The sequence below is a fragment of the Manis pentadactyla genome, chromosome 13, assembly GCF_030020395.1.
Source record: "Manis pentadactyla isolate mManPen7 chromosome 13, mManPen7.hap1, whole genome shotgun sequence".
In the NCBI taxonomy this organism is placed as follows: Eukaryota; Metazoa; Chordata; class Mammalia; order Pholidota; family Manidae; genus Manis; species Manis pentadactyla.
Genome location: NC_080031.1, coordinates 103,211,425 through 103,234,970, shown reverse-complemented (window position 1 = coordinate 103,234,970; position 23,546 = coordinate 103,211,425). Strand labels below are relative to the sequence as shown.

At 41.9% G+C, this 23,546-nt stretch overlaps 1 protein-coding gene across 7 annotated transcripts in view; it reads right to left on the bottom strand.

Moving 5' to 3' along the window:
* ARHGAP26 (Rho GTPase activating protein 26) overlaps nucleotides 1-23,546 on the bottom strand; it is a 427,146-nt gene that overhangs the window by 158,295 nt on the left and 245,305 nt on the right. For all 7 annotated transcript variants that reach the window (XR_005026783.2, XM_057491033.1, XM_057491032.1 and 4 more), the window contains exons 13-17: nucleotides 22,319-22,384; nucleotides 18,556-18,630; nucleotides 7,165-7,252; nucleotides 5,103-5,161; nucleotides 3,433-3,538 (exon numbers count right to left, since the gene is read on the bottom strand). Coding sequence is in view for 6 of the 7 variants with exons in the window: in XM_057491033.1 (XP_057347016.1) it covers nucleotides 3,433-3,538; nucleotides 5,103-5,161; nucleotides 7,165-7,252; nucleotides 18,556-18,630; nucleotides 22,319-22,384 (394 nt within the window). In the remaining variant the exon portion in view is untranslated. The remainder of the gene's footprint in view (nucleotides 1-3,432; nucleotides 3,539-5,102; nucleotides 5,162-7,164; nucleotides 7,253-18,555; nucleotides 18,631-22,318; nucleotides 22,385-23,546) is intronic.

Sequence of the window (23,546 nt, the reverse complement as noted above, 5' to 3'; positions counted from 1 at the left end):
ACTTAAGGCTCTCTGTTAAGTGTTATTTTACCAAGACGACTTGCAGTAGGCACTACAGACTACCTACTACAGCTCTGCTTTTAAACTGGTATCAAAGAGGTTGGGGACCTCTAGCTGGGGACAATTTTCTTTATTATTAAAAACGCTTTCTGCGTGAGTTTAAAATAGTCATTTGCGGAACACTCAATTTGATGCAAAGTTGAATTGTAAGGACATGGGAAATCAAAACCAGATTTTTTTTTTTAGTAACTTGATTATAAAAATAAAATCTCCTTTCTGAACTTGCTGCTTCAAACTTCTTCTGATCTTCTCTAATACCCTCCTAAATCCCAGTCCACTCCTCTCCATACCGTTTCTTCCTCCTAGAAAATGCCTGCATATGGCCCATTCTCTAGCCAAGCGGTCCTCCACAGACCGTTTACATCATAATTACCCGGGGGAAATGAGAAATGCAGAATCCCAGAGTCCCATTGAGTAATCCAGGGGTGGGGCGCAGCACTGTGACAGAGAGAAGCACCCCAGGGGAGGCTCACTGTGCTTGAGGCACACAGCTCCAGATGTGCACTAGATTCCAGGACCCAAACAGAAAACATCTAATTAACATAGAAGATTTAAGCTGGAACAACACAAATATGTGTTCAGTTGCATATAATTTTTATGTTCCATCCGAGGTCTGAAATAAACCCAAGAGCTCTGTGATTGGGATGCCCCGGGGTAATCATTTGCTCAGAGGCTTGGAGTTTTTAGCCTTTCCCCCTAAGACTTTCTTCTCCCCTCTGAATGCATTTCTATTTGGGATTAAATGTAAAATGTCCTAATTCTCCCTCCAGAGCTAAATGAAATCAATTTTGAAAGTGCTTCAAAAGAGTACGTAAAAAAAAATACACAACACCACATGTCTTCCCTCTGAAGCGGACGCTGGGCATACACAGGCGTCCACAGGAGGTGATGAGAGAAGTAAGCACTGGGTCTCCCAGCAGAAGCAGCCCTGAAACCAGAACTCAGGAAGGAAGCTAGCCAGTGAGTAAGTGGATCAGAGGAACAGTAGCTCCGACGTATCCTAGGTAAGTCTGGAGCCCAGAAAACTGCAATGAAACAGAAATCCTCTTATCCAAAGTTAGCTTTCCCTTACTATTCAATTTTAAAATAGGACAGTGCTGTAAATGAGAATATGGAGTTGAAGTGGAATCTCAGAACTCCTCTGGGTGCCAAAGAATATTTTCAGACCTAAATAAATAGGCCTTAATTTCAGCAGTGCTCATTTATACCCATCTCCTCCAAGACATTTTAAATCTAGAGGCTCTAGAGACCAAATCTGTGTGTTCTAACATCAGCTTTAACCAATTCACATTACAGGCAGGAGAGCTTGTCTGTATGTAGATTTCTTAATGATTAAGTGTACAAAGAAACACCATATGACCTCAAAGGACCAAAGAAAATCATTCAGTTGAAAGACAAGACATAATGCTCCAGAAATGCTATAAAATAACTTCAGTGGCAAAATTCGTTTAAATTTGTTAGAAGGCAAAAGGTCAAGGTCACAGCTGTAACTTGCATGTTTCAAGCTGGCCCACTCCTTGGGCTATAGGGAAAAAGAAGGCCTGACCTTGACGGAGCTAGGAGAACAGACAGTGGAACAAGAGGGGAAAGCAAAGGAACCACAGGACATGAACAGGCTCAACTGCTCAAGATCAATCTTTAGGGCATTGAAGGTATTTTTTTCTTTGTTAAAGGTTCCTACCAATCCTCAGGGCATTTTTAAAATGTGAAGATTCAGTACTGGCTCTGCTAGATCACCACTGACTTTTGGTCTCTCTCAGCGCAGCTAGGTTCTCATCACAACTACACAGCTGAGAAGCCCAACTACTTGCAGCTGGTTCCTACCCCGTCCCCAGCCGCTCCCAGCAGGCATGGAGGCCTCCTGAATACCCAGCAGCCGTAAAGCAGTCATGAGCATCGCCCACATGCTCGGCTGGAGTGTGTGCACCTGGAACTTCCTCTTTTTTGGTGCAGGTCCCTCAAGGGTGCAAAGTATTGCAACTAAGACCTAAGCTAGCTTTTCTGCTGAACAAATGTCTGACTGGATTGTGTGGGACAGGCACCAAAATCATCATCTCAGAACATCTGCAGTTACTTTTTAAAGCCCAGTTCCCATTATTTTATTAACACACTTCATCAGGATTCTTTGACAGTTTTTGGGCACTCTCCTCTAAAGCTTGTATTTTTCTGCTATGTTTAATTGTTTCTGAACATGCAGTTCTAATCGGGCAGGGCAAGGAAAAAAACACATGACCAATGAGGGGCAGCCACCAACTCCGCCCAATTGATTTCACCAACATGCAAAATACTCGTTTCTTCATCATTAAGACCTGTGGAAATCTTTACGGTGACTTATATACCCTCTCTCCAAAAGGTAATACTAAGTGCAAGTGCTTGGCAGAAACAGGAAAATGAACCATCATAACCTTCCTCAGCAGAGTATCAGCTTATCCCAAAGAGATGCCTTAATGGCAGGAACAAAGTGAGCAAGGGCCAGATTTAGAAGGCATCGGTCAGTTCAGGAGAATGAAGCGCTTAATGATTTAGGTTAATCGCGATACTCTGTCTTTTCTGACGCTCTAGTCTCTGATCAGGAATGTTCATCAGAGTCAATGGCAGGTTAGAACATGTGCACATGTAGTAACAGCTAACAGCAAGAGAAGCCAGGAAGGCCATTCCTAAAAGCAACAGTATATACACAAAAATTCTAAACTGAAGAATACAGATATTGCAAGCAGGAAAATCAGGCCCTCACCAAAAGCTCTGATGATCTCAGAGGGGAAATGGGCATTTGCCAAAGATCATTTTTTTATTCTCTATACTTCCTCAAAGGCTTTAATACATGTCACTTTTAAAGTCAATGATATTGTAGATAAATGGGAACCTACCATCCATATTTGATAGATGAAGAGACGAATGAATTAAGAGGTCAGTGGCTTGTCCAGGGTCAGCTTGAGTGACTGAAGACCAGTCAAGCCTGGAGTCCAGGCCTCTTTACTCCACATCCAAAGTCTGTAAACCCCCAACATATTCCTGTTTGCCCTCGACCGTCACAAGAACGTCTAACTCCTGAAAACCGTGCTTGGTGACCTGGTATCATGGACAACAGATTCCTGTTTGCCCTTGATCATCACAAGAGAAAAAAAAACCCTGAAAACTCTTCCTGGTGAGCTGGGCCCACGGGCACTCCCTCAGCCTCCTCTGCAAGCACCACCTGGCATTTGCTGCTGTCACGGCCGCAGTTAACATTTCACACACTTCTTCCCGAAGCTCCCACCATACCTGATGCAACAGTGGGCAAGAGAAACATGAGCAGAACTGAAACCCGCTCTAGCGCCATGGTAAGAACTTCCTAAGGGTGGGAAAAGGGCCAGCAATCAATCTGAAACCTACTTTGCCAAGTGGTTCATGAGCAGCTGTAACATCTGCCTGTTTTTCTCCGGGAGCCGATGAACAAGGCTGTGGATTTCAGAGACCCGGGACTCCTGGTTCTCCAGCTCTGCGGAGGAAGGAGGGAGGGAATGCTTGATCACTGTCAGAGCCCAGTCAGTTCGTGAAACAGAATCAAAGGAAGCCAAAGGTTGGGCCCTCACAGACTGAGGGTGCCTCAAAGGTTTCTGATCCTGTTCCGGGTACTCTTGACTAGAATGACCAGATCCAGAAGTGCTTTCAAGGTGCTTTCTGTAACCGTGCATTAAAAAAAAAAAAAGACTGTCAAAGAATTCAAGCCAAAATGATGATGTGATGACATGAAGCCTGTCAGCTGGCACTCGCAGCAGGAACAAACTGGGGAGCAGCTGTCTCCCTAGAATGACGGCCTCATTTCAAGGAAGGAATGGACTTCATGCACTCAAGTGGTAAACAAGTCGTACATGAACAACATTGCAAGGGTCTCAAATATCAAAATGAACACCTTAAGACAGCATCAAAGAAATCAAAGAAAATGTCCAGTTATGCTTGCCATGGGTGACAGCCGTCCTGGCAGAAGAAGGGAATAGCAGATAAAATGTGTAAATCTTTCTGCCAACCTGTAACCTAAATCATGGCCCATTACACTCTCTTGAACTTGGGTAAGTGGCTTCATCTCTATGAGAAATAGATCGATGGTACTCACCGTACCTATTTATAGGACTGATGTGAGGTTTAATTAGAGAATGGTTGCTATGGGTTTGGAATTTCTCTGAAAAAGAAATCTCATAAACACTGTCTTCACTCCCAGCATTTTCCCATGTCTTTCTCGTTCCAGTTTTAAGGGGACAACGGTGAGCAGATAAGGCCACCAGAACATTAGGTACTTCTAAGTCAGGCCAGTAGTATGTGAACAACATTTAAAGCTACCAGGGTAAACAAACTCTGAAGGCTTAAAGGAAGCAGGGGAGGCACAGAGGCTAGGACATGACAGCACTGCGGGGACTCGTGTCAGGTTTAAAGCTGACAGAGCATCTTACTGCCCCTTATAGGGGACCTGCCCCACGTGGACAGATTCCAGTGTACTGAGGGTAGCCTGCACCTAATCCCTAGGTATTTTAATACCAGTAATATGACGCACGGGACCTGGATGATATAGTTGAAGAGTGACCATAGGCTGTACACGGAAGCCGTGATGGAAGGAGGACTGAGAAGTTATATAAATGTTGTCACATCCAGGGAAACACTTCCAGTGCTCAATTTAGGTAATGTGCAAAGTCTGATTCATTCTGCAAAATGCTACTCAAGGGCATTTTGAGGAAACAGAACATTTTTTCAAGGGAAAACCCCAAGGAATTAGAACTCCAATAATCAAAATCAGAAAGGCAAACTTACTTTCCTCCCCTCTCCACACCCCCAACACCCTTCTGAAGTTCCTCTCCTTGGCTATAAATGCAGTAGGGTATAGCAAGGCCCTTAGAAATCCCAACTGGTTTCATTTTTATTTTGTGTCAGTCTCATGAGCATGTACGTGTGTGGTTTACATGCAGAATACAAAGGGTTAGACAATACAATACTTATTTTGGGATGCTGACTGTTCTTTGCAATAGAAAAATCTATTCTCTTCTTAATACCATGACAAAAGCAAAACCTACTTGCTGCTTTGATGAAACTTCTTTGAAACTGATACATCATGAGTGGTCCTGGAAGCATTCTGGAATACAAGGATATCACTAGTCAGCTTAATGAAAATAACCACAGTCTCTCTAAAATAGCACCTCAGCCACCACCAAACTGTACATTTCTCAAAGGCAAAGATCACAGGGAAATAATAGCAACTTGACTTAGTCCAACTGCTTCCCTTTTGAAAGGCCCCTGAGATGTCACTTGAAATGTTCATTCTCTCTCTTCTTTGAGGGAATAGATACAACTATGTTCCACAGTCTCAACCAGAGAGGTGCTAATGCAGAAGCCTGGCACAAACCAGGAGATTTCTCCTCAGGCAGTGACTCTCCCGTCACCAAGAGCATTTAAGGTGTGCCCGAGGAACAGGCAGTAAAACGTTTATGATTCCTGTGCTTAAACTCTCGTGTTCCCAGCAGCCTGTTGTTAGAGTCACCTCATCTGGAAACACTAGGAGAGACTTTCATAGGTGTTTTTGTGATGAATTCACTATGTAGTATTGCCTCAGAATGCCAAAGGGCTGGAACCCCTAACATTAGGCATGATAGAATCAAATTTTACTTGCTACTTAAAAAAATATGTTTTACACTATAGCTGATCAACATGTACAAATATGTGCTAAATACAAACCACAACAATACAGTTTTGTGCAACTACAATAGTGGTATTTGGGGTATGAATATGTTTAACTATAAACTTGAGTTTTTTCCAATAGTCCAAATAATAAGCTTCTCAATAGACTATGCATTCTTGGTTCTGATTTTATTTTATTCTTACCAGGATAAAAGTCTTATCACTGGACTCTTAGTTATCACTTGCATCACATCTTACTCTTAGCTTCAAGATCCTTGCATCAGTTCCCCAAATGCCAGTAAAACCTGCATCACCCATTCCTTTCCTGTGGCTTTTTCCTCCTTTGCTTTCAAGCCAAATGAGTCTTCACAAAACCTGAACAAATGCTTATACAATTCATGCTATAGTTCTCCTCTTTTAAGACGAGCCCCCACCCCACTACCTTCCTGTGTAAGAGGAACTTCTTACACAGCAAAGAACTGTCACATTCCTACCCTTTGAATCCAGCATAAATTTCAGTCTATTCATGAAACTGAGAGGCACCTAGTCCATCACTTCCTCCCCTACTATCCGAGGGAGGGGTAGGGAGCGAGCAGTCCTCTAGCACGGCAATTACACGCTGCCTTTTCCAGGGCAGACGGTCTTCGCCAGTGAAGTGATACAGTCAATGGCTTGAACTGCATGGGTCTGTTTACATGTGGATTTTTTTCAATAAATATATTGGAAAATTTTTTGAAGATTCAAGAGAATTTGAAAAGCAATTTCCTTTTCTCTAGCTTAGTTTAATATAAGAATACAGTATATAATATTACATACAAAATATGTGTTAATTGGTTTTTTATATTATCAGTAAGGCTTCCAGCCAACAGGAGGCTATGAATAGTTAAGTTTTGGGAGAGTGAAAGTTTTCTTGCAGGTTTTCGGCTGAGCGGGAGGTAGGTGGGTGTCCCTTTCCCCTGTATTATTCAAGGGTCAACTGCATTTCCAATCTAAGAGGAAAGGGTCTAAAAGGAGTTCCATTGAGTTCTCACTTTTAAGGACCAATATCAGCAATATACACTATGCTGTGCAATGCACCAACTATCAAAATACTTAGGGTACTAGGGTACGTAACCATGCATTTCTCAACACAATGGGATACATGATTCCTTGTTAGTACTTATTCAAGGGTTTTGAAATACTACATTTTTCGGTTCTGTTAAAGGCTATTGATCATAGTAGCTTCTCACAAAAAGCAAAGCTTCCTAAATTACTCCTGGCACCATCGCACAATGATAGCCCATCAACTATGGATGATTTACAATCAGTTTGGCCAGCTGGGCTAATTGCACCCACACATAAGCTGTTTCCACATCTCAAACACCCACCCGACAGTTCTGGAGAATGGAAAAAAAAAACTGCATTTTTCCTGACTGCATGGTAACAGGCTGGCACCCTGCCTTGCAAATGGAAAGTCCCTACCTTAGGTAGGTCTTCAAAGCACTAGTGATGGTCTTTATCTCCCACTCGGCACAGATATCCGTTTCTGTTTCAGAAGCTGTTTTGGGGTCTAAAATGAAGAAAAGACAAAGTGTAAAGCAAAGCAGAAAATACAGCTAAAAAACAAACATACATAAAAGCACTCAGCCTCCCTCCTTATCAAAGACATCTAAATTAAAACAAAAATGACACCTGTTTTCGGCTTATTAAATTAGGAAAATGTTTAAAAATCCAAATAATCTATTGCTGGGAAAATGCAGTGAAACTGATCCTTCTCATAAATTACTGGAGGCAGAAGAGATAAATGCAGCAGTTTTGAGAAGCAATTTGGCAGTATGCAGCAAGAGTCATAAAAATGTTTAAACCTTCTGAAGCAGTAATCCCTTTTCTCACAATCGAGCCTCAGGAAATAAGGCATGAGAGAAGTTACATACCCCAAAACTAGTCAACACACTGTTTTTTCCAACAGTAAAAAAACTTTAAAAAGGAAACAACCTAAATATCCAATGATAGAATGATAAAGTCAACTGTGATGTGTCTGCCCAATGGAATATTATGTTGCACTTAGATGATAATGACTATACAGCAATATAGAAAATGCTGGATTATCATGCTCTGTCAAGCAAAAAAAAAAAAAAAAAGATTTAAACGTTTGTGAGAAAGCCATATGAGCAAAAGCTGAAAGGAAATACTTTAAAATTAAAATAGTGCTTGGGTTAGAGTGGTAGAATTGTGGTTTTTATATTTTCTGAACTATGACTCAATTGCCATTATTTTTATGTATGTATTTTAAATTGCCTTAAACCAAGAAGTGCAATGAAAACCACCATAATTACATCAGCTCCTGATCATTTCTTCTTTTGTCTGTTCTTCTGCAGTTTTTTAAAACAAATTTGTGTATTTTAAGTAAGTGTGTAATATGAAAGAAGAGAGAACTGCCGTGGTCTTCCTGAGCAGCACGCAGGCGGGAGAACGGTGGGCAGAGGCTGGGTGGGGGCTGCTTCCCGGATGGGCAGAGCCCCACCTGCGGCTAGCTGGGGGTGCCCAAGTGGGGTCCTTCAGAGCCCTGAAAGGGGAACCCAGCCTCCTCCTCTGAAGACGGGGACCGGCCTCTCTGCTCCCACTGCCCTTTCTTTCTGCACAGTGTCACCTCATTTTTCTCACCCCTACTTCCTGGGCTCAGATGGGGCGTCGCCCGTCCAGGGGTGGGGAACGAGACCCAGGGCAGGAGTAGTCTAAGGGCAGCAGCCCTCCGCACTCTGGGGCTGGTTCAGGGATGGCCCAAGACCTAAGCCAGTTGGATCAGAGGGCACTTCAGGACTTTTCTAGAAGAAAGGGGAAAGGCTACCTGCTGTTTCCTGCTGGGCTTGTGCCTGGAAGGTTATGCAACTGCTGTAGGTGCCATGCAGGGTCTGGGAGTGAGTCCAACAGACAAAGACAGAGACGAGAGGGGCAGAGAGCTCGGGTCTGGATGCCATGGTTTGGGCCTTTTTAATCATGTGAGCCAATAAATTCCCTTTTTCCTTAAGCTGGCTGAGGTCACTTTTCCATTTTCTATAATCCAAAGAGACCCAAAAGACCCACGAGGTGAACAGAGATGGCCGCTGGACCTTCTGGACAGCCTCCAAGAGGGAAGAGGCTCTCCTGCAGCTTTTCAGCCGGTAAACTGGGAATGAGTCACCAGCGGGCACAACACGTTTTCTATTTCCTGAGAAAGAACCCACTTCCAACTAGCAGGAAGGGGCCGAATAATCAGGAGTGGATCAAGGACAGAGGCTCTAATTCCCAGGGGAGGGCACAAATCCAGCTGGGACCTGTTGCTCCCAGTATGTCCCTGACGCATACTGGGAGACGAGAGAGAAAAGGCCCTCAGCTACGACATGTTTGGCTCCCAAAGGCAGCACACCTGCGTTTGCAGGTAACCCTGGGCAGTAACGAAGTCCGTCTCACCACAGGAGCCAAACAAGTCAGAAAGAACCTAAAGCGCCTGGTTTTACCTGTAGGACCACAGGACGGTGGACTCCGTAGAGCTCCACCACAGCCAATTTCTGAAAAGTGAAGAAAGTGTGATTCTCCAAACACCCAAAACCACTGCAGCTTTCATTCTTTTCTCGCCTTGTTGCCTCACACTCTCGTGATGGTTTCTGCCTGTGAAGTGCGTGTGCCAGAAGCCTTCGCTTAGTGTGACCTTTCTCCTTCCCCATGCGCGAGGCACATGGGGCGCTGCCACACTGCATGGTTCTTGGATACGAGACAAATGTTACTGTACATTTTTCTGGGGAACAAACCAACCTCTACGCAAGACGAGAGAACATGACACTACACAAGCAGCAGTTGGCAGGTCTGGGAGTGGCGAACTGTCCCATGAACCACATTGCAAACTAATGATTAGCTTCCACTTATTCAGCCTCTGTAACCATAGGAATATTGTGTAACATTACCGAGAGGAGGGTCAAATTACAGCTCGGCTAAGGGGCTTTTTATAGCACTGATGCGGCAGGCCTCCTGACTTGAGAACATCCACTTTAATTCATTTAATACCCAAACTAAACTGAACACAGCCTCCCAAGCTGCCCCATTTTCAGAAAGTGCTGCCAATTTCCACACCTTCCTACTGACGCTCCCCTCAGTTGTAGAAGCGTCCCGGTCACATCTGAATGTGATGCAGACACACTTTGCAATTTTCTTCAGAGCTCAGCCCGCTTCTCCCTACCACGGCACTGGACTGTCGCAGCACTTAGCAAAGCTGACCTGCGCTAGAGGAGCGGCCAACATGCAAAAAGCATCGTGTGGTGAAGCAAAATGAGTGTATTTCCTTCTCAACCTGCTCCCACATGCATTTGGAAAAACAGGAGATGGAGATTGGAAGCAGTGGCTACAAGGGGGGATGGCTTTAGAAATGTCACACAAGCTCCCTCTAGGCCACTACCGTGTTGCTGATTAAAAGCCTAAGGACCTTCTGGAGGAAATTATTGGGAAAGTTACCTTTATATACTCCTTAATTTCCTAATACCACATTATGAAGTCTGCAAATTAAATTTCTCTTTAACTGAGGTCATACATGCACATGGTAAAAAAAAACCAAAAAAAAAAAAACCAAGCCAAATAGACCCACATTAAAAGGTAAGCCTTTCTTATGCTAGAGGCAACTGCTAATACCAGTGCTGTGTATGTACTGTGCTATGTATAACAGCATATGCATAAACAAGCACATATATGAATATATAGAGCTTTTTAAAACAGAACCACACTACAAATGTCACTCTGTACATTGCTATTTTCATTTAACATATCTTAAGAAATTGTTCCATATCAGCACACAAATATATCTACCTCACAGTACTTCACCGTACCAGAGTTCATTCAATGTCCCTGTTAGTGGAAATTAAGGATGTTTTCTGCACTTTACTTTAATAAACAATGATATAAACTGTTTCCTTGTACATGTCTTACCTGTAGAAAAAATTCAGAAATGAAATTTCTGGGTCTAAAAGTATATGCATTTCTAATTTTGAAAGCTATTGCTCATCTCTTAGAGGTTGTACCATTGTACTTAAGTATGAGAGTGACTCCTTCCCCAAATCCTTAACAATATGTAATCAAACACTTTGATCTTAGCCAGTCTGATGGGTTTTAAAAAAAAAAAGGTAACTTGACTATTTTAATCTACATTGTTAATAGGAGGAAGATTGAGAATCTTCTCCTGTGTATTTGTGTGTGTGTGTGTGTGTTTTAAAGTCAAGCTTATTGTATTATATTCACCCTTTTAAGTGTACAGTTTCATGACTTCTGACAAATGCAGTCACATAACCACCATTTCCATAACCTTCAAAATTCCCGTGTGCCTTTAGTCAGTCCCCTTCCTTTACCCCAACCACTAGCAACCACTTTCACATAGCATCATACTTTTGAAATCCATCCATGTTGCATGTACCAGTAGATTGATCCTTTTATTACTGTGTTGTTTTCAATTGTATGTATTTGCCCCAATTTCTTTATTCATTAATTAGCTGATGGACACTTAGGTTGTTTCCAATTTTGTAGCTGTTATGAATAAAGCTGATATAAATATCTGCATACAGGTTGTTATACAGATACATTTTCACCTCTTGGCCAAATACATAGGAGTGGAACTGTATAAATAACAATATGTAGGAGTGGATCATATGGTGAGTATGGTTAACTTTATCTGAAACTGCCAAACTGTTTACCAAAACAGTTGGGCCATTTTGCATTCCCACTAGCAACATGAGAGCTCTAGTTGCTACACATCTTCATCAACACATGATATGGTCATGTGCTTAATTTTGAAATTTTAGCTATTCTAGTAGGCATGGAGAGATAACTCATTTTTAAAATTTGCTCTTCCTTAATGACTAATAATGCTGGTCATTGTTTCATGTGCTTTTTGGCCATCTGTACATTTCCCTTGGTGAACATTTGCTCAAATCTTTTGTCCATTTCAAAAACGGTTGGTTGTTTCATATTACTGAGTTGCAAGTTATTTTTAATATATTCTGGATATTATCATTTATCAGATATATATTTAGCAAATATTTTCTCCGGATCTGTAGCTTGTCTTTCATTTTTCTTAAAATCTTTTAAAGAGCATATGTTTTTTTATTTGGATAAAGTTCAGTTTATCAGATTTTTCTCTTATGGTTCCTACTTTTTGCATTGTAAGAAATCTTTTCTAAACCAACATCATTAAGATTTTCTCCTATGTTTTCTTGTAGAACTTCTATAGTTTCAGTTCTCAGGTTTAGGAATATGATCCATTTCAAGTTAATTTTTACATATATTTTAAGATAAGCATTAATTTTTTCCTCCTAGGAAAGTCCAACTAATGACACCATTTGTTGAAACAACTATTTTCTCCATTGAGTTACCCTGACACCTTTATCAAAAATCAATTGACTATATTATTTCTGGATTGTGAAATACTAATAAAGATTAAAGACACACAAAAAGAGGACCCCAGGTTTTGATGGCACAATTAGGCTCACAGTCAACATTCTGTCTGTCTCCAGAGGAATATCTACCAGACAAAGCTCATGTGAAGCCTTAAGGAAAATCCACATTGGGTAACAAGGGAATGAGTAATGGCTGAAATGTATACAACAGTTAAGTAAGCAAAGTTACTAAAGACACGGAAAATTCAATTACAAAATTAAAATTTGTATTATAAAAGGCAAAAACAAAAAAATCAACCCAAAGATATTTAAATGAATGACATGGATATGTGGCACAATTTTGAGAAGTTTTGCTAGAAGGCAAAGAATCAGGAGAAAAACATTAAAAAGGTGAAAAATAAAAATAACATATTTTTTTTATTTTAAAGATTTAGAACTGCAAAATAACAAACCAAAAAAGAATTTGCCTTCCTTTAAAAATCAGGTTAAAATCTCCTTTATTGGACCCAAAAATGTTCACACTGACTCTTGAAAAACACAGGTTTGAACTGTGTGTGGGTCCACTTACATGAGGATTTCTTTAAAAAAATATATTGGAAAAATGTTTGGAGATCTGTGACAATTTGAAAAGACACTTTTCTCTAGCTTGCCTTATTAAAATAATATAGTATATAACATATATAACATACAAAATATGTGCTAACCAACTACATATTATGGGTAAGGTTTCTGGCCAACAGCAGCCTCTTAGTAGTAGTTGAGTTTTGGGGGATTCAAAAGTTACATACATGTGGATTTTCGACTATGTGGAGGTTGGCACCCCTAACCTCTGCATTGTTCAAAGGTCAACTGCATAAAAGAATCACTACATGGTGGAATGGGGAAAAGCAGTAGACAGAGGGAAATTTTCTTATTCTCTGGTTGTCATTTGGATGAGTATTTGCAGAAAAGGAGGGTTTCCAGTTTGCCCGAATATATTCCAGATGGATTTTAAGAAAACCAAAAAGGCTTTGTAATTCTGGAATAGGGAATAATCCACCTAGGAAAGGGACTGACTTCATAAAAGATAGGACTTCATAAAATTTTTAAATATTCCTAAAACAAAACAAAAACAGAAGTATCATAAATAAAGTTTAAGATAAATGATAATCTGGAGGAAAAAATCTTGGTAACAGAGCCTCCACATCTAAAAAGGTCTTACAATCAAACAATGGATACACCAATAGACAAACAGGCTAAGAACACAAACAGGCAATTCACAAAAGGAACAGAACACCAGCAAGAAATACAGGAAAAACATCCAGCCTCATCCAGAATTACAGAAATGCGAAGTTAAATGAAAAAGAGATACATTTTTTGAAAATTTATCATTTGTGTGCAAAAACAGAATAGAATATGGTAAAGATGTCAAGTACAGGACCCCCTCCTCAGACTTCACTGGCTGTAAATTTGGGAGTATCAGTTAAGAGCCTTGAAAACATGCAGGGCCCTTGACTCAGCAATTCAACACCTTAAAATAAACCCTAGTGATATAATTAAATATACATGTATAAACTAAAAATAACAACAGCTAACATTTATTGACTAACATGTGGGGGCTCTGGCCTCAGCAACCCACATGGATGTTTTCATTTAATTCACGTATCATAAGAGGCAGGGGCTGTTATTACAGATGATGAGATAGAAGACTACACAGGCCAGCATAATTTGCATCAAGTCCAATGGAGAAGCAGTGGTGCTGCAACTTGTCTAATTCCAGAATGCATGCTCTTCCCCTCTGCTGTTCTGCCCCTATGGGGAAGTTCACCCAACTGCTTTCTAACAGAGAAGAGGTGCAATCACTCTAATATCCAAGAATAGGGGACTGATGAAAGTGTTATTGCACACCCACACCATACACAGCCCCAAACTTCCACTCTAGGGAAACTTGAATAACATCAGAAAATAGGCACTCTGTAGTGTTACATGAAAAAAGCCTGTTTAAAAGTTTTATTATTCCAGTATTATTCCAGTTTTGTAGACCTTTTATATTACATTACATTTTAAAGGTGATGGTGGTAGGATAAAATGGTCAATAAAGGTTTTGTCTACTCCGCATGACTTTTAGTTTATTCTTTCTACCTTTCAAATTTCTCCAAATTTGCTACGATGACCACTTATAACTTTTAATCAGAAAAACAAGTTATTTAAAACATATAGAGATACAGGAAGAAAGACAGACATACTGAACAAGCATTTCACTGATTTATATATTTTTAGAAATATATAAATTTCTTCACTGAATGTTCAGGGGGAGGGAAAAAAAGGCACACACATGGAAGAGACATTATTTCTAGGTATCTGTAAGTCTTCCTGAGTCCTCTGACTAGTCCAAAGACCCCTGTTGCTAGGAGGAAGGGATCAAGGGCATGACACCCTTGGTATGACACTAGCATGAGGCTATGCCACATTTGCTACAAGAAACTCCAGCAAATCTTCACAGGAATCCTCATCAGTACAAAGAAGATATTCTCCAAGCACTGGCTCTTATATTCCTCCACACACCTCAAAGTCTCCCAATGTTTTAAGAGTACACAAAGTAAACTCAAAGTGCTCCAAGGAAGTCTCTGATTTTACTGAATTCTAACCTATTCTACTTAATTCTAACTTTCAATAATAAAAACGTACTGTTCTACTTTTGAGAGCTTCTGACAAATAACCCCTATCTTGCACAGTGCCTGGTGCATAGTCGGGCATCCAATGAATACAGAAGAAAGGCATAGTGAATGGTTCGCTCGGCCCTGCCGCCACAAGGACAGGTTTACGAGTGTCGGAGCCACATTTACTTCACTCTCGGCTAACCCGGTCTGGGGCCAGGACCAAGAGCTGATGAAGAGGAGAGCGTGTTCCCAGAAGGAAAGGGGGACGGGGCTCCTCCCTCAGGGCTGGCATCTCCCTGGCCTCCTGCGTCCTCATTCCAAGATCCAAACTGGTGAGCTTAACTGACAGTGAGAGTCAGGGGTACTGGTCTCCCCTTCTGTTCAGACCCTGCGCTGTGGCCTCTCGGCTCTCGCTGGACCTTCGTCTGGGTTTCAGTCCACCTGTAATGTTCCACTGGCAGAGGCAGGTGGCCTGGTAACTCGAAGCTGCTAGTTATTAGTTTTTCGTGACATTTCTCAGATGTTCATTATTTTTTTGTCAATCCCTAGGAAAACTGAGGAAGAGAACAGGGAAAATATCTCATTGAGGTATTAAGAGGGCCATTAAGAGAAGTGATAAAAACAAGATTCTTTCATACCACTCTCTGCTAGCGTAACGGAGCTCAGGTGGTTCTTTTTCAGATTGGCAAACCAGTCTAAAATGTCTTATTTCTTTTCATTAGTGTTGCCTTACATCATAATCTGTCATGTCTGAAATCTCTCTGCTCCTACATCCAGTCGGTTACAAAGTCCTATTAATTCTCTCTCTCTCTCCAATCTTTTTGAGCCTCCTCATTTTTTCTGACCTCGGAGCAGCTACCTGGTTCAGACCTTGATAGGTGTGTTCTGCTTCATCTACTGCGACTGTCTCTTCCTCTAGGTCTTTCCGTGATCAGCAGGCTCCTCGTTGCTGCCAGCGTCTATCCTCCTCTGTCTCAACTCTGGAAGCTACACCTGTGTTGGGCATGCTTTTTAGCCGCCCCGCAGCCATTATTTTAGGAAAGCACTCCTCCATCCATCTACTGATAACCCCACTCAGTCCGCGGGGTTCTGTGGGCTGCCCCCCTCCCAGCCTCTGCCACCCCGCCCCACACCACCCGAAACGGGCACAGGACCCAGGCCATCTGGACCCATCTGCTGCAGGCCCTGGGACTGGCCCGAGACTGAGAAGTGAATGCGAATGCCCAAGTGAAGTCCTCCCTGGGGCCCTCTGCTAGGTCAGGCACTCTCTTCTCAGCGATACCAGCTCCAAAGGCAGCGGAGTCTGGACCATCTGAGAAATGCCCAGGGAGAGCACAGCTGATACCAAGGCAGGCAGGGGTCATGGATAAGAAGAAGCCAGAAGAAAGGAGTGGGGAAAACTCCAAGGAACGTAAAGACATCACCGTAGCACCAGACCCTGCTGCGCTTCGGCCGTCTTGGAATCACGGGTTATGTGAGCCAATAAATGCCTTTCATCTTTCCTTTGAACTATTCTCAACTGCCTTCCTGACACTTCTGTGTGCAGAAGAGTCCTAACACAGACGTCACTACTTCAAAACTTTTAATAGTGTCTTACTTCCTACAGAAAACACACACATAAGCTTCTCAGCACAATATCCAAGTCCCTCAACAAAGGGGGCCATCCCAGCTTTCCAGCTTTAACTTTCCTGTCCCAAGTACTTTCAAATATAAAAATTAAAATAATAATGATAATAGGATCAAAACCCTCTGCTACAGCCACCACAGACCCTGACTTCTGTATCCCCCATGCCTTTGTCCATATTTTATCTTCTGAATCTGAATTATTCTTCTGTTCTCGCCTTTACTTCTCAATCTGCCAGATTCAGCTCATATTAGATGGCATTATCATATTTTATATTACAGCTTTCATATGCATGCATATTTCCCCTTACCCAGACACTCTGTATACAAAGACTGACTCTTTCTGAAGTCCCTCTAGCATTGGACAATCTGTTTCAGAGAATAGACACTCCAGAAATGTTTGCATCTCTGATCAGAAATGAAATACTGAGGGTTGATACCTGTTAGACTCTTAATTCTTCCTTACATTAGAATTTTTCTAAGATTAACATATCACCGTACAACCCAGCAACTACACTCTTGGGCATTTAACCCCAGAGAAACAAATTTATGTTCACACAAAAATCTATACATGAATGTTTCCAGCAGCTTTATTCTTAACTTCCCCAAACTATAAATAACCCAAATATCCTTCAACAGGTGAATGGTTAAACAAACTGTGGTATATCTATACAATGGAATACTACTTGGCAATAAAAAAGAACTGTTGATACATAGAACAACTTGAAAAAAATCTCCAGGGAATTATGCTGACTGAAAGAAAGCCAGTCCCCAAAGGTTACATATTGTATGATTCTATTTATAGAACAATCTTCAAATGACAAACTTACAGAAATGGGTAACACTTTAGCAGTTGCCAGGGGTTAGGGATGGGGGTGAGGTGGCAGGAAAGGCAGATCAGTATAGCCATGAAATGTATCACAGGGGATCCCTGTGGTGGTAGAGCTGTTCTGCATCTTTACTGTATCAGCAACACCCTGGTTATGATATGGTACTATAGCCTGGCAAGAGATTCCTCTCGGAGGAAGGCGGGTGAAGGTATACACATCTCTTTATTATTTCTTACAACTGTATGTGAATCTACCATTATCCTAAAATAAAAAGTTTAATTCACAAAAAGACCAACCACAACCCAATCTAAATCAAAACAGATTCTCAATGCAAGAGTACCTCACAAATAATAATAGTTTCAAACAAAAGGTCTAGCTGTAGCTAACACAACAATGAGGGGTGCCCCTAAGAGGCAGCAGCTCTCTAGAAAAAGTGGGAGTGAAGAGAGATTCCTGTTCAACATGACAGAGGAGATTTCTTTACCTATGAAAACTACCTTCAGAAACTGGGATGGAAAAGAAATGAAAAACATTAACCAGAAAGTGTTCTTGCGCAGAACCCTGAGCAGGGACCCCAAGCAATAGTCCTTCCCTACCAGTGGGTGGCTGGGCTTCCACAGGGATGACAACAGCCACTGATCCGTGAAATCTGATCTGTTTGCCATTTAGATCCATGTGGTTCACTGAGGCTGGCTGCCTTCATATCTAGAAATACAGGAAATCTGCAGACTAAGCAAACTGGCTCACTAGCTCATGGGTTTTTGATTCAAACATTCCACTTTTGGAGATAGTGGTTTTGTATTTATGTCAGCCAGCTGGGAAGGAGGTTCTGCTGCTCAAATAAGAGAGACTAAGTTGAAATCGAGGAGCAGAGCAGCACAAAAATTACCTGCTTATATACATTTTATCTGACAGTCACATGACACCTTCTCAGTAACAGGCAACATGAGTTCTGAGGTCCTCTGCAGGCTAGAAGGATGCCCCTTCCTTGGGCACTGGGTGTGCCCCCTAAATGCCTATCTCCCAAGACGATAGTGGGAGTCATGAGCTATAAAAGACAGAGTAGGGTGTGGTGGTCACATGAGTGGCCGAGAGCACCACTTGGATGGGCAGCCGCCAGGTCTACAAACAGAGCGGGTGCGGCGCCTTGGACCTGCCACGGTTTGGGTGTTTTTCTAGCCCTTCTCAGTACCTCTTCCAAAAGTGCCTACAGCCATGACAACTGGTGAGTGGGGCAACTGATTTCTGGGAGTCACCTCTTGGGCACTCTAATTCCTTCCCAAGAGGCCTCTATATTTATGGTGACTTTTCAGAGGTGCCCCCACGCCCCCACCAGGACCAGCCTGGCAGAGCCACTGCTGCACTCACCCATTAGGACACTGAGCAGCTTCTGCACTCTGGAATTGACGCCCACGATTCTGTAGAGCCCTTGCTCATTGATCCCTGAGAAGAGAAACGGTGATGATTTAATTAGAGGCACGTTAGAACACAAGTCAAGCCAACCCAGCTAAATGCACTTTTTTCATTTTCTCGGTTCTTCTAAAAGCTGTTCTAATTAAAGTCCCCTGTCACTCAGCTCTGAGCTTAGCGAGGGAGTGGGATTTGGTGCAGCTGTCTAGGACTGCACGATGTGCTGCACACTTCAGCCCTTGTGTTAGTTCAGTCATCAGAGGGGAAAGAAACCTTCATTTTCTCTTCCCAAAGACAACATCTGGAGAGTTTTGAAAGATGCAAAATATGTCATATTTAACCAGTTTTTTAATTTAAAAAGCCAAAATTAACATGATAAATATTTCATACCACAGAAAAGAATAAATACTTTACAATTCATTTTCACATACAGAACAAAAATACTGAGGTATAAGGGCATTTTGAATTTTGGAGAATGTCAGCCAAGATAGAAAAATTAGAAAGTCCATTCATTTATAATGTAAATATTCTTTATAAAGAAAAAGGCGGACCCCTTCACTCAACCCAAGGAAATGCAGAACCCATCTAATCTAGAAGGATCTTCAAACACCTAAACAGAGAACCAACAACTAACCCACATCAGTACGTTGTTCATTTAAGTTGCAGGTATTAGATCTCACTTTACTATTTACAAAAGAGAACAATTTAGGGTGAGTGGGTCCTGTTCTAAGGCTTTTATCCCAGGCCCAGCATATCTGACGCCTTCAACTAACTGGTATCTTGCTTCTGTATTCCCCTGATGTCCACTCTCCAGCCAATAGCCAAAATAAACTTCTTAAAATGTAAATCAGTTCAAATCATCTCTTTTCTGAGAACCTTCCAATGGCTTCTCATTGCATTTAGACCACAGTCAAAACTTACCACGGCCCACGAGGCCCCACAGGATTAAACCCAGGCTCACCTCTGGCCGAATCACCTGCCACCTTTATGCAGCTCCGGCGCCCTGGCCTTCCTAGGGACCCAGCGTATCAAGCTCACGCCCCCAAACCACTGTCCACGCACAGGTGTCTCGTCCACCTGGGACCCTCTCCTCCCCGATCTTTTCATCCATCATTCAGGTCTCAGCTTAAATGCAACCTCCTCATTCCACGGCACTCCATGACCACCTCTACTGGGCCTTCCCTTACTCCATGTTCATTTCTGCACAGCAGTTAACAGTATCTAAGCTTCTCTTTCTTATTTGGTTCATTTGTGTCTTCCCACAACTACAACATGAACTCCAAGTACAGTGATTGCCTTCTTTGCTGTTATATCCCAAAAACCTCGACCAGCATATGACATGTGGTAGAATGAATAAAACACTGAGTTATCCTCCAGCAGGGCCACTACTTTGGGGCCAAAACAAAATTTCCTGGAAGAAATTTGGAAAAGGCAGATTGTGCAGTGCCTTCAGCAAGCAGTGGAACCAGCAAATTGAAGGACATGGTCTGGAATGACAGAATTCACAGCTAAAAAGGACCCATAAAGGCACCACTCTGCAGGGCTCAGGAGCTGGTCAGAAACCAAGGGGCAGGCCCCAAATTATTGACTGGCAGAATCACTACTCAGTGACACAGTGGCTTAAAGGACTTGTCCTTTCTCAAATGTCTCTAATTCTTTTGTCCTTGTGCTTTCCTGGGACTTGACAAAATCCCAGCTCCCATTGGATGATGATTAATGAACCCCAGAAAGTATGGGCGATCTGTTCACCTCTGGTCACCACAAATATGTGTGTACTTACATGCACTGCAGTAGGGAAGTACTTCAGGTATTTATGCTAAAATGGCATTTAACTCACACTGTCCTTATTTCCTCTTTGTGCTAAATGAAAACTTCCTTAGAAATTAAAACACATCATTTTCATCCTCATTTTAAAGGGGGAGAGGACAAGCAGGCAGAGGCTAAGAGACCAAACCAACTGGTGACCCCCTTCTTCCTTTACTACTTGTGTGTATTTTCTGGTTTTACATCAGAAATAGTTGTCCTTCCGAGCTACCAGCTTGCATTCACCAAACAGACTGTGTAATGGTTTCCCTGTTGGTTTGGCTGCTGAAAACCGAGAGACAAACAGGTGGCCCACCTCAGGCAAGGGTAAGAACCTCACAGGGGAGGGGAGGAGATCTGAGTTTCGAATTCACTTTTGCCTCCATTTTTGTCTTTACCTTTGTTAACCCTGTGCCTCTTATTTCTCATTATTTTCTTTTAAAATGAAAAGCAAATCAAAATGCCTGTTGAAAAAATTACCTTGGTAATATGTGCTTTAAAATTTTAGAAACTGCAGTTAAAGCAAATAGATACATTGAAGTAAGAGAGTAAAACCAGCAGAGAGGCCCCACCGGGAACACAATGCTACCTATGCGAGTAAGTGTCTCCCCTTCCTTACCAACCTCAGAATGGGTTCACACTGGGCAGGCTGTGTAACAACTTTTATTTTTTGATAATGAAAATCCTGGATGTAAATTAATGTATGTCCACTGCATTTTTAGTGATACATAGTTTCTACTGCATGAATGTACCACTGTTGATTTAACCAATTTTTGAGATGACATCTGGCCAGTTTCTGATTTTTCACCCTAACAACAACATTTTATAAACATTGTTATGGCTCAACCCAACCCACGTCCTTATTTCCTCCAGATCAATTTCATAGAAGTGTCACCAACTTCTACTTTATAGTCTCTGGCTATATTTTACATATCTTTGCAAGCTACCTTAACTTTTTATTGAAGGGAAGTAGAGCAGACTTACGCACACATTAAAATAACTACCTTGGGGAGAACATTTTTTGACTTAATACAAAGGAATATGGGCTCAGACAGTTTTTTTTCCTCCCCCTCCACTCGGTGCTTTATAGACTTTATAAAGATGCTTGTATTCGTCAACTAGTAAGAGTTACAAATCCTGCTTTAAAAGACAGAACTTCCTTCAAACAATTGAAAAGGGCTGGTGGGTTGAGAGGCTGCAGAATAAATCAGATTCCACTTTGAGATGGTCCAGATCAAATGCAGCACCACTGCAGGAGACCAGGGGCCTGGCCCCTTGTCCCCACCTGGGTGGCTGCCAGAGACTAGCTCCCCAGAGCAGGGTTCTTAACCTGGGGCCCAGAGACTCCGAGAGCATTCAGGGTGTCGATGAACTTAGGAAAACAATTACATATTTATTTTCACAAACCTATAACTGAAATTAAGCCCTTCCTTCCATTATAAGGAACAAATCACAACATTAGCAGTACCTGCCACTTAGTCAGAAATGAGATACTTCCATGACACACTGCAGTTGTTCCAGACATCTTGACATATCACTATATCCAAATCAATGCTGGTTATCAGAACTGCCACTGTCACTTGTTATTTTAAATGTTAATAAAGAAAAACATGTCTTATTATATCCCAACTGTGTTTTTTAATATCTTAACTGAATTTCAGTAACTGGATTCCTTATAATCTTTTATATTTGATTTGGTATGTATGCATTTAAAACATTCTTCTGGTCAAAGACGTTGATGACACCCAATCGGTGGAAAGCCCGTGCTTCAGACCAACACGGATTTGTGGAAACACAGACAATGGCACTTTGGGAGTTAATGAGTCACTTAAATTGGGAAACAGCAGGTAGCAGGTCTGAGGCCTCACCAGATGTGTGACCTTCGCTGAGAACAATGCCATCTATTGAACTATTTTACCTCTGGTTTCCACAGCATGGATGCATTTCCTGATTATGCTGAAGCCAATGGTGTCCAATTGTGCAGCTGAAAGAGGAAGAGAAGGGTAGTCAAGGTGCTGGCCATGCAATCAAGGGACAAGGCTTGACCAACCCAGGATGAATCAGTCCCAGGGTGTGGCTGCATGTCCTTTTCATTTTCCCCACTAAAGGTACAGGGATGGTTTTTTTTTTTTTTTAATTAGCTGGCATTTATCGACAGCTTACCATATGCCAGGCACAGTTCTAAGTGCTTTGCATGTATTACCTCATTTAATTCTCATAGTAACTCTGCAAGGTTTTCCTTTATGTAGAGCTGAAGAAACTGTACCATAGAGTGAGGAGCACTTTAGCAAAGGAAAAACTAGGTACCCTTTAAATTATTTTGTTATTCTCAGGAGCTGTAGGACTAAAGGCTTGCTGGTCTCCTTCAAAAAGCATAAATTAAGTGCTCAATGAATGTTGGGCAAGTGCTTGATGCAGATGATCTCATTTAATCCTAGAAAGTCCTCTAGGCTGCCACTATCATTAGCCTCATATTATAGGTGAAGAAACAGATTTGGCAAAGCTAAGTATCTTGACCACAGTTGCAGAGCTTATATGTGGGAGCTCATTCAGCAGCCGGTATCACCCAGCTGCCTTAAAGGTGACCCTGAGTTAAACAGAGCAGTAAAATCCTGCTCAGGTTACTAGGAAAAATGGAAAAAGGAGGAGTGACACAGAGGAAAATTAAAACAGCCAAGAACAAAGAAACCACACGAGGAAGGAGAAGAGCTGTCCTCTGCGTGGTTAGATCGGCAGGTGGTGACAGAGTTCTCCATCTGCTCCAAAACCCACTGATGTCACTCAGAAAATAAATGATCAGCAGCAGAAACTTTCTCCAAAGCGCAGACCAATTTCCAACCCGGCAAGGCAGCTGGAAACCCACCAAAATGTATCCCCCACACTCTGGTTACCCCTTGGTGTGTTATGGTAATCTTTCAGAATGAGTTCACCTTTGACCTCCTTAGGGCATTAGGGCATGATGGGAATGTACCACAGTGGAGAAGGGAGTGGTAGAAAGAAAGAAGGTGAGTATCTATAACTGATTTGTCATTATCACAGGGCAAGAAATAAACATGCAAAATATGAGAACTGTGCAGAATTTGAACTCATCTGGATCTAATACAAATAGAATCTTTTCCCAACTCTTAATGTATTTGGGTAAACTT